This window comes from Vicugna pacos, chromosome 12 (genome assembly GCF_048564905.1).
Source record: "Vicugna pacos chromosome 12, VicPac4, whole genome shotgun sequence".
In the NCBI taxonomy this organism is placed as follows: domain Eukaryota; kingdom Metazoa; phylum Chordata; class Mammalia; order Artiodactyla; family Camelidae; genus Vicugna; species Vicugna pacos.
In genome coordinates, this window is record NC_132998.1 from 18,602,451 (window position 1) to 18,614,715 (window position 12,265).

The window sequence follows — 12,265 nt, forward strand, 5'->3', positions numbered from 1 at the left end:
TTCTACGCTGACACATTTAAATAGTAATTAGAGACTTCTTGGAAGGAAATGAGGGATAATTAATCAATTGCTTCCTATGTAGAAGCCATTCACAATCTAAAACTTTGTCTTTGGAACTCTAATCAAGCTGATAATCAAAATTCCACATTTGTACCTCTGTACATATTACAAAAGATAATTCTGCAGGTGTTTCCTTATACTTCCTCACTGTAACCGGAGCAATTATCTTAGCTGTAGATTTAAAAGAGGCATGCTATGTCAGTCTAATATTCATTAGTGATTTTTCCATAGCCAGAGCCAGTCAGTACATTCCTTGATTAAAGTGATTAAGAGTAACATTTGCGTTTCTAGAGCTGTGTAGTTTTCTGATTGCATTATTTATATTCTCTTTTCCATATTCCAGTCACCTTTATAAAAGCAATGAGATAAACCTTGCTGTCCTAAGTTTCTAGTTGAGGAAGCTGAGGCTCAGGAAATTATGTCATATATTCAAGATCATGGCCAAGAAAACTTGGAACAGTGGCATGGAACAGCAAGTAGTATCTAGTCTGTCTAACTTCTGAGCTCACACATATACATATATATAGACACATACATGTTTTTACACACATATATACATGCATATATGGAGTTAGATAATATATATGTATACATGTATATATGTAATTTAAATCATATGTATGTATAATTTAAAAATAATGTATATACATATGTTTGCATGTATATATACATTTTAATCATATGTGTATAAAATTTAAAAATAATACTTTGCTACTTCTCATAAAATGATTCTTTTGGGAGTTTAAAAAAACACCTATATTAATAAATTTTGCCTCACATTTCTTTCTAAGTAATTAGCACAAAGGGTATTTCACATTTAAGTACCTCACTTTTTGAAAGGGATGAGGGGCTGAATAAAACAAATTAATGGATACACTTCTTGAATATTCAAATTTATCAGTCCTGTCAGCAGAGTAAAACATGTGATTATTGTGAATATTTGATTTAAAGCAATTAGTCAATGCTGTGGTTAACAGAACGGACCAAAGGCACAGCAGGAATGGAAGGACAGATGTTTGACGATCAAAAACTTTGCTCGACTTCCTACTTACACATAGGGATTTATTCAAATGTAGACAATGTGAACATTTTCGCACTTTTCCTTACTGAGATTCTGGGGTGAAAGCACCCATCTTAAGTAGGCAGATAATAATTACAGGACTTGGGCAACATAATTTACTCTCCTAATTGAAAGTGACAAGTAATGGAACATGGCCAATTCTTCACATCCCAGCCTCCCAAGGATTTTCACATCATGAGTCATTTCACTCCCTTCTTCACAGTCTGCCTCCCCTAATCTCTCCTCCGCGGCGTTTCTTACCTCGCTGACATAAATGCCCGTGTCTTCTTCATCATCCGTTCGGTAACAGACTGTCAGGCCCAGCTTCTCCTGACTGCTAACACGACACAACTCGACCTCCTGAGAGACAAACATGCACAGAAGGACATTTATCTCCGAGAGAAATCCCGCAGTGGAATAAAGAACGAACGGATACTCTCTGGGTCATCCTGGGAAATTTTCATAATGATCGCCCAACATTTGAAATTAACCTATGTTACCAAAAATCCTCAAAAATTTACCCTCCACATGTATATCTGGATATTCAGAGCCAGCGTTTTAAATTTTCATTATAAAGTTGGAGATGTGCAATTTTTCTTGCATTAAATCATAACATAAAAATCACAAATGAAGTACAAATAGAATATATATAAATCGATACTATGGAATCAAGAAAATATTTGAGAATGGCAAAGTAGCAAAATGTTTCTAAAACTATTGAGAGTTATTGTGTTTTTATTTGCATTTTAATGAAACAAAATAAAGTTCAAATGAAAAAAGACTCTACTGGACTCTGCATCAATTCCTTTTTCGAGTTCTGTACAACATGGTAATAAGCAAGAGTTTTGTGTAGCTCAGGCCAGGGTTTTCTATTATCTTGTAGCAGCTCTTGCCCTTGGAAAGAAATGGGTTCATCCAGGCTGCAGGGAGAGACATCAACAGCCATATGGGCAGAGGCAATGATTCAAAATGTAGCAGTAAATGAACAAGGAAGCACATTTACTGAAACACATGGCTACGGGGCTTGAAATGTCAGTCTTCATGTAATGTATATGGAATCTATTTCCTGATTTATGTTCAGCAAAATCATAATAAATTTCAGTGTATTTCATTTTTGTATAATGAAATAGACCGGTACCACTTTCAGAGGCAGATGACTTTAGAGTATGTTGTGTAATTCCAAGCACTAAAACGCAAAGTGATGCTGTCATCATGGAGAACTTGCTCCTATTGGGTAGAGACTAGAAGGCCCTGAGTGAATAATCAGATGAGGAAGAACAGAATAGATTTAAATCAGAAGTGAAGGCTAGACCAAGTTTCTAAAATTCAGGCTTTGTGGGGGTTATGAATTCATCTGTCTTGTTTAATGGTCTTTGTCCAGTGTCTGGAACAGGGGTCATCTCAGTGTGGGGACTCAGTAAATGTTGGTTGAAGGGTGATGGCTTTTATTTCTAAATATGTCCTGGTGTTTGTAATTTTTTTGTAAAACAATAATTAAATAATCTTTCCTCTTTAATTGGAAGTAGATTTTGTGTGTGTATATGTGGGAATGAAGGGAGGATAAGAAAGTCTGATAATAAAGTACCGATCTGAAATAGTTACCAGAACTCAATAAAGAGAAACTCACTTAATGTCGAACTAGAGAATCTCTTCCAGCGCACTCCACTACAGTAAGAAGTAAATTCCCTTTCAACTTTGCATTTCAGTGAAGGCCTCATTATTGGAAAATAACCACTTATTCTAATGACATGCCATAAACCATAGGTAAATCCTTAACAAGGATAGACTGTCATAAGTTCCAGTGAGCGATAATTTCATAGCAAATTGAATAAAATTTAAATCTTCTATCTTGAGACCTGTGCTGCAGACTGCTGAAATACCTGAAACTATGAGGAATTCCAACTCTCCAGCTGGTGGACAAAGACACTCCAAGGATTCTCCACTACAGAGGTTGAAAAGGGCATGGTGTGTGCTGAACAAAAAGGGAGTAGAAGCTTTTTTCACCTAGAGGAAGGCTAGGAAAGGATGACATGCTTTGGCACCAGAAGCACAAAGGTATACACCACCAAGGGCATTTTTCAAAACTGGCAACAGAGACTGCCTCCAGAGGGAATGGATACTTGATTGAAACTGTAACATGAGGAAAGAATTACAGCCGCAGAAGAGCTTCAGTTACGGCAGTGAAGTAAACGGTTAAGGAGCAAAGAAGCTTGTGATTCTTAAGGGGCCCAGAGGGAAACCTAAACACCCCTCCAAGAATTGAGAGTGGGACCTTTAAATTAAAGTAAACGAGGAGCTGGAGTCGAAGCCGAATCCACTGACTTTCTTTCTTTCTTTCTTTCTTTACCGTTTTTTTTTTAAATTGAAGTATAGTCAGTTACAATATGTCAATTTCTGGAGTACAGCATAATGTCCCAGTCATGAAGATATATACATATATTCATTTTTCATATTCTTTTTCACTAAAGGTTATTACAAGATGTTGATTCCCTGTGCTATACAGAAGAAATCTGTTTTTTTTATCTATTTTTATATTTAGTGATTATCATTGACTTTCCCTCCAATAGCACAGGAGAAACGCCCTATGCCGTGGGAAGATGTTTTCAGAGGGAAGCGTTCCTTTCATGAGTGTTTCCTCTACATTCTCAATGGTGTACTATGGCTTGGTATTTGTTTAGAAGATGCATATCAAAAATGCTGTGCAATAAAATGGCATCAGTCTATTAAAATAAAAAGGGCGGGATCCACCCATAAGACATCAGTAACACAAATGAAAGCCTTTACCAAGAATGACTGGGGAAAGGGGAGCTGAGATCTTGAAGTCAAGATAACTTTTCATATTGAACCTAGGGAAAACTCTGAAGCAGGTTTCCTAGTTACTCACAGCACCTTTATTTTCAATATTCACCCCCTTCTCCCCCACGACCTCTTTTAAGATATGGACACCCTTCTACTATTTCTTTTAACTTCCTGGAGTTTGTAAGGTCTGCCCATCTAGGGAGCCACTGGCATTTCGGGTTTGTCATCCTAATTACCTCCTAGCAAAACATGGCATTTGGTGTGGTCTTCCATTCTCACACGTAGCTCTTGAGATACAAAGAAATTTGATAAAGAAATATTTCTTAAAAGGATCATTACTGATAATTATTTAAAATGTGGCCCATCCAGGGTCTGGTTTACACCAATAAAGACTGAAAATGCAAAGCCTTAATTCAAAGGACTGAACTTCTAGGGGTGGGATTCCAGGCTCCGAAGGAGATTCCAGTGAGATTTCCTGGATCCCACAAACCACTGAACACCAGTCCCAAGTGTGGACTTGCAATTCTTTCTTTGGTCAAGAATGCTTTAGATACTGCACATTTCGTATTGGTACACAGAAGCATACATTTTTGAATCAAAGTTTCCTGAATTCTATGACAAAATAAATTGTAAACAGCTAGCAGAAGACCATTTTGTTTGTCTGAGGCAAAGGGGGCTTTGTAAAACCTGCTTATGTGAAAGGCATCTCTAGCAGGGATTTCATTTAGTATTCCCTTCACAGGACACACAAGCCTCTGACTTCTGAAGAAACAACCTCCTGATAATAGAGAATGCTTTCCCTAACAACTCTCATACCTTTCCCTCTGTCGCGAGGAAGCTGCTTGATGAAAAACATAAAAGCGAAATGCTACCTCTGTACATTTTCTCCGCGGAGACAACTCTCGGGCATCTACAAATCAAAGCCAAGCTCGCACGGATGGCACTGCTAGCCATCCATCAGTCATCTGTGACCGGAGTGGGAGAATCACTTCATATACCTGGTCAAACGACATTAATTTTGGCTTAAATGTGCTTGAACATACCATGTACCGGGAATATGTATAGACCCTTAAAAAAAATCAAATCATAATATCTAACCCTGAGAGAAATTGATTATATGGAGACTGAGGGTAGAGATTACAATTAGTAAAGTTTGCTGTGAAACATCCTTCGAATCACGGAAAGAATGGGATTTTTACATACATTGTGTGCACTACACGCTGAGCACATTTTAGTTTTTTTTTTATGATTGGGTCTAAGGTAGAATAAGGGACTTAAAAGGAAACACACTTTTGCTTTTTAGGTGAGACTCTCTTGTTAGAAGAAGAACTGAGGCTTGATGCTGCCTGCAATGGCTTTTTAGGCAAATCATTTCCAAACTCTAAAGAGTTCTGAGGCTCATGGCATGTGTGAGAAAATTCAGAGGTAGCAAGGACAAGTCTAAAGAAGAACCAGGGCAAGACAAGACAGTTGCCAATATCAACTGACAATCGGGGGAGAGAGGGGGCTATTGTGTTTCTGTCTTTCTTTGAATTTTGTTTTCCTGGTTTTCATTTATCAGACAACATATGTGCTACTACATAAGCTTAGTATTAATCATATATCATTGTCTTACATTTTGTCATGTTGATTAGTAACTAGGGAAATATTATGCTTAGTTGTTCCAAAAAAACATTGATTAAAAATGAATTAAGTTGGGGAGGGGGGTGGGAAGGGATAAACTGGGAGTTTGTGATTTGCAGATACTGACAGGTATACATAAAGCAGATAAACAAGTTTATACTGTATAGCACAGCGAAATATAGTCAATATCTTGTGGTAGCTCATGGTGAAAAAGCATATGAAAATGAATATGTGTATATTCATGTATGACTGAAGAACTGTGCTGTACTCCAGAAATTGACACAACATTGTAAACTGACTATAACTCAATTAAAAAATAATAATAAATGAATTAAGCGGGAAATATGAAAACTTTAATCCCTCACTGTACTGTGAAAATATTGCTTCAAAATATCACTATCTCCTGGAGAGGGGAAACCAGATACCAAACTTAGTAAGAAATAAAGGACAAAACTCCTGGAATACCCAAATCACCATGGCAGCAACATTTCAGACTCACACACCCCCAACTCCAGACATTCATAGCAAGTTGCTACAACTCGTAACTAAATCACATTTTGTAGAGACACTAAGAGGAAAGCAAAAGCACGTGGTCCTGTCTTTACACTTACACCTTGAACTCAACTCCTTACTCAACTGCTTCCTCTTTTCAATGACATTGTTGTGAAATACAGGCAGCGTTTAATCCCCGATTTCCTGTTCTTAGAGACTTTCTATTTCTGGTTTCTTTGGGAAATAAACCTATCACATTTTTCTAGACTCGGGTTCTCTGCTTCTCACTGTGGGCTCTGAGTCACCTTAGGAAGTCTTAAACTACCCATTTGGAATGGATTTTACACCTTAACAAAGGGAAAAAAAAAGTTAATTTTGTTTATACTTTTAACTGGGGGAGGGAATGGCTTCATGGGGCCAGTAATTAATAGTCCGTGTCATGAGTTCTGGATCAGGAATAGAAACGGGAAACTTAAAATCAAGGCGAGTGTGTGAAGTGGTGCTCCAGTTTTGTATCGTTACCTCTGCGGGGACAACTAGAGGACCCGGCCAGCTGCACGGGCACCTGTCCTTTAACGGGCTTCCAGCCAGTCCTGCTCTGTCTGAACCAGAGAAACAGGCTGTTTACATCCCATATGTTCTTCCCTTCCTATTTTGAGACTGTATCTTTTGAGAAAGCTGCCATTGTTTTCAGGTATCATGTGGTTTACCTTTGTAAGAATCCAGAAATCCAGCGTTTTTCACAGTTGACTCTTGAGATTTGAACAAACCTTTAATGCTATTTATTAGCTTACAAATGGCATCGCTAAATGTCCAGTTCCTCGATTTTGTGATTTATTTATATGTTAGCTGTTGAGGGAGTTTCCATCAAAATAGTTCAACAGACTCTAGCAATGCACAGAAAAGTCTATTCATAAAGTATCATTTCCATAATTGCTTTACTTTTAAAGTATCCACATTAAGCATTCCACGCTGTGATCAGCTCAGAAACTCTGCCATTCCCGCTAGACCTTGAACCTACGATCCTTCCACTCTCCACCATCCCTAATTCCCTCATGCCCTCCGCTATCTTCTTCCTCAGTCTGGAATCGCAGTTAGTCATCGTAAAAATCCACAACTCCCTTGTTGTTCTCTATCTCCACCGTATCACCCAGCAAAGGTCAACCACTCTTAAGCCCAGCTCTCCCCTTCCTTGTGTTTCCACCTAAGCGGCTGTGCAGTCCTGGATGACACGGCACAGCCACGCTGACCACAATGACGCTTTCACTGTACATTCACTCCCACGGATCTCAAATGGGCTGGCAACACCGCCCGGCAAGCGCTCACAATTCCCTTGTCAAGCTACTCCTCTTTCCTCAACTTTCCAGCAGAACCTGCCCACTCTAAGTTGATGACCACACTTCACAGTTCACTGGATGCTAGCAGATGATTACTGCCTCAACTTTCCAGTTTCCCAGATGAGTATTTCACATCCCTTCTCTCTGCAATTCTTTCATGGTACCTTCTCTCTCTTCACTCTTAGCCTGTCATCCTCTTCCACACCTCAACGGAGAAAAAGGGAGCCAGGGCATGGAAACTGTTGCATCTTCCCGGCACTCAGGGTATTCATCTAAGTTTATCTGTACCCACCATCGGGGCTGTAATTCTGTTACAGTAAAAGAAAGATCTCTAGTTCTATCAAAGGCCAATGCTTTCATTCACACTTGGTAAACTATTCCTTTTCTAAATTTTCTCAAGATTTTTTTTTTCCTCCAGGAATTATTCCTTCTCTTTCTCATGCATGATCAGTTTCTTTCTCCTTAGGAGATCATTCCCATTGCCAGGCACACACACACACACACACACACACACACACACACACTCACACACACACACAGCATTAATATCATCCAGATGGGATGGGGCAGGAGGAAACCCAAAAGAGAGGGTGGTCAGCTCTAGATTGAGGGCTTCTGGAAGAAGCAAATAGAAATGCCTTGGAAGACATGATAGAATTAACATGGTACTCACCAAGGCTGAGATTCCAGGCAGAGGACATTAACCATGCAAAGGCACAGAGATAGGAAACAGCATGTCATGTTAGAGGAGCTTTAAGTAGTAAATGTGTGTGATGCTAAGGGTTGAAGATTGGGGTGGGAGAGGCGTCATGGTGGAAAAGAAAAGTGGAGAAGCAGGCAAGGGCTAGATTATGGAAGAATGACCACACTCTATTAAGTAATTTAGACTCTGCAAAAAGTAAAGAGGACTCATTGTAAGGGAAACAATGTCGTCGGATTTGCATTTTGGAAAGATGGCTTCAGCAGTACCATAGTGGGTAAGTTGCAGGGATTAAGAGATGGGAAGACAAGTTGGGAATGTTACCAATTCACACAAGAGAAGGTAGGGGCTTGAATGCAAGCAGTGTCATGTCGGTCCTTAAACACAGTTACTATACATTTCTATTCTATTGATGAAGAAAATGAGGCATTCAGGTAAGTTACATAACTTGCCCAAAGTCACACAGCAAGTCAGAGACAGAGCTGGGTTCAAGTTCTAATTAAAGGACTCAGCCTGAATTCTCAACAGCTCCATCCTCTAGTTCCATTTATAGCTCTTTCTCATTTTTCAGTTTTCAGCTTAAATAACATCACAGATAGTAGTCCTGTCACTCTTCCTGAAGTAGAGTCCCTTAAATTTTCCACAGAAATTTCACTGAAGCCAAGTAACTTCTTGACAATGAGGATTATTTCTTTTTCTTTCTTTTTTGTTAGCAAATTTGTATTTTATTAAGTGGCTTACTTTTTTATGTTCTTTTTTTTTTTAATTAAAGTATAGTCAGTTATAATGTGTCAATTTCTGGTGTACAGCACCATGTCCCAGTCATGCATATACATACACATATTTGTTTTCATTTTCTTTTTCATTAAAGATTATTGTAAGATACTGAATATAGTTCCCTGTGCTATACAGAAGAAATTTGTTTTTTTAATCTATTTTTATATATAGTGGCTAACATTTGCAGATCTCAAACTCCCAAATTTATCCCTTCCCACCCTTTTGCCCCATAACCGTAATTGTCGGTTTCCTCCTCTAGTCTACAAGCCGGTATTTTTTTCTGTTATGTGTATCATTATATCCCACAAGCCTTAGACATGACACAAGGAAACCCAGCGCTTGAAGAGAGTGCCCTGACATCGTCTTTGCATTCCCAGTGCCAGCAGAATCTGGGAACCTATGAGAAGCCCGACAGGCATCTGTTGGATGAGTTAACTACTACAGTGAAGTTGGATGTAGGCTATAATTGCTTTTCCTCTATGTGTACCTCTGTATAATTGTATTAGGTTAGGTAGACTATATTGTCTAATGTCTGTTCAAACAAAAACTGTGACTTACTCTCTTAACATCTCTGCCAGAAAATTAATAGGAGGGAATTGTAAAAATAAGGTCAAATTAACTCTAAATTACTCATTCTAAGAATTCCTCTGGGACATTTAGATTTTACTTATTTGTTTTGCTCACCTGACACTTTCTTACCACCTGTTATGTGCCAAGGCCCTCACTGAGCACTGGAGACTTTTATGTACCAACCATGGTGCTAAATGTTTTGTGAATAACGTCTCACTGAGTTTTACAAAAATATGGCAGGCTAATGTGGTGCATCAGAGTTATTTATGGTCTAACCAACATTCATTTGGTCCCTTTTTGGAAACATGACCCTAAATTTCTTGTGCAGGATTTCACCTTCTACTTTCCTTGGCTATATGTTTGTTCAAAACTGATTTCAGCTTTGGGGAAGTCATGTGACCTAGATATTAGCCAGTGAGTGTATGTTTATTTCCTTAGCTGTAGTAATCATTTCAAGGATAGATATTTGATACAGTTCAAGCCCATCGACATCAGGCCTAAGACTTCTGTAGATTGGTATAAAGCAGCACAAAGCTATATCTTACCACAATTTATAGAGCCCGAGGGTAGAGTCAATAAAGAGGAGAGAAAAGCCAAAAGATGGAGAAAGACTGAAATTCTGTGGCATCATTTGAGCCCCTGGATCACGTAATACCTAAAACAGTAAACTTCTGGAATTTTCAATTTGAACAGCCAATATATCTCCTTTTTCTCCTGAAGTATTTGTTTTTGGTCTTCTTCTTCTCCTCCTTCCCCTTCTTCTTCTTCTTTTCTTCTTCTCCTTCTTCTCCTCTTCCTCCTCCTCCTCCTCTTCCTTCTTCTTCTTCTTTGGATCACAGTCCCAATTCATTTTGGTAGATTAAAGTTCATCTTACAGATAAGGGAATTCAAGGCCAGCATTAAGTGATATACCTAACTAAGGTCACTTAGAAACTATTTGTCTGAGTCAGAAATGAAACATAGGTCTTTTTTTTCCCTTTTACTCCAAAGCTTGTTTTTCTTAATCAATACACGTTTTGAGGGAAAAATTGGGAGTTTGAGATTTGCAGATACTAACTACTATATATAAAATAAACAACACGTTTCTACAGGGAACTCTATTCAGTGTCTTATAGTAGCCTATAGTGAAAAAGAATATGAAAAGGAATATATGTATCTATATGGAAGATTGAAATATTATGCTGTACACCAGAAATTGGTGCACATTGTGAAAAGACTATATTTTAATTAAAAAATACACTGTTTGAGTCCAATGGTTATTTAAGAGCGCATCGTCTAGAATGAGACTTAAACACATTAAAGAAACTCATGAAAGTGCAATTGGATAAGATACACGGTAAAAAGAGAGATGAGATGGGCCAAAAGAAAGTTCCAGAGAGAAGCTACCTTTGTGTGGAGGGTGAGAAGCTCAGTGCAGCTACAGCAAAGGGTGCAGAGGGGAATATTAACAGATGATGCTAGAGAGGTAGGTTAAGACCAAATTCCAAAGATCTCATAACTGAAGTCCAGGGCAGAAAAGAAAGAGAGAGGTCAATATGCGAAATTTGAGACTTTCCATCTTCTATAAACCACAAATAGTTATGAAACTAGGACTATTGACAGAAAGCAAGGACTTCATTTTCTCGTATTCAACTGAGGCAGAAGCATACACTTTAATGTTTAATATTGATTACATTTTAGGAAAATTAATATAATCATAATTGATTTCATAGAATTATTTGGAATGAAAATTTAGACACAGTTTAACTTGTCTTCCATCTTTTATTAGTAGAAATGAGTTTCCTTCGTTCACCTGGTAACTTAATGGCAGAGCTAGGATAGAAATCAAGTCTCTTGACTTTCATTCAATTGCTTTTTTAAAAAATTTTTTTTACTGTTATCTCACTGGTTCTTCTATTACTCTTTAAGTAATTTTCATCAGGAATGGAGGGTTGGGGATGTGCTGGGAGGAGAACGTGTTGAGATGGGAAAATCACTGCAGGAAGTGAGTGAAGCTGGTGGAAGCAGGTTACCCGGGTGACATAGTGGAGGCTGGGACAGGGTTGAGAAGTGATGTTGCCTATAAAGTAAGCGGAATCTGGGTAATAGGACTCTAGGAGAGAAGGGCTGGCGCTGACTTTTCTTTTTTCTTTTTTCTTTCTTTCTTTCTTTTCTTTCTTTTTTTTTTTTTTTAGTATTCTTTCAACACTTTGTGTCTACAGCAGATTTAAAAAGAAGAAATAGCACATCAAACTTTTATGTAAAAGTACTGTCCATTCTCTGAAAGGCTCAAACACCTATTGTCATTCTCACAGCACTGCCTTTCACCCCATCCTGCTGTCTTTATTGTATCTCCACTCCGGGAATTTGTAAGCTGTCTTTTCTTTGAATTACTGAAAGTAGCTTTTTCAAAAGAAAGTGTTAACAGCATTTCCTTGATATTAGTCATGTGCTTTCTGCAAAGTAAATCATTGAAAAGGACAGGGTGACCCTTTGTGTGTTGGTAGCCCCCGATTCAATGACTGTATTTCTTGGTTACGTTCACCATCGTGCTTTTGAGTTGGCCGTGTTTTCAGCAAAGGAGATCAGTTAAAGATATACCGTCTACTGTTTGGGATGCTGTTTTAAAATTTAAAAAAAAATCATTTTGAAGAGGTAGGCATATACTGGAGAAAGGCAAAATATCTTTTACTTAAATATAAGACAATCTATAGCGACTCTGGGTGATGGAGTGACCACTGTAGAGGAATGAAAGCAGAATCCACACATTCACAAAATGATCCTCAGGAGCAATTAGTAAACTAGGACTGAAATAAGGTATAAATATCAACTTTAGGTGACAAAGGGTTATCACTTCTTTATGTAATA

General features: G+C 38.1%; 1 protein-coding gene across 1 annotated transcript in view; it reads right to left on the bottom strand.

Moving 5' to 3' along the window:
• The window catches only part of PDZRN4 (PDZ domain containing ring finger 4), a 321,836-nt gene that overhangs the window by 18,981 nt on the left and 290,590 nt on the right, over positions 1–12,265 (bottom strand). Inside the window, exon 6 of the mRNA XM_031683090.2 lies at positions 1,382–1,480. Within this exon, the coding sequence (XP_031538950.2) occupies positions 1,382–1,480 (99 nt within the window). The remainder of the gene's footprint in view (positions 1–1,381; positions 1,481–12,265) is intronic.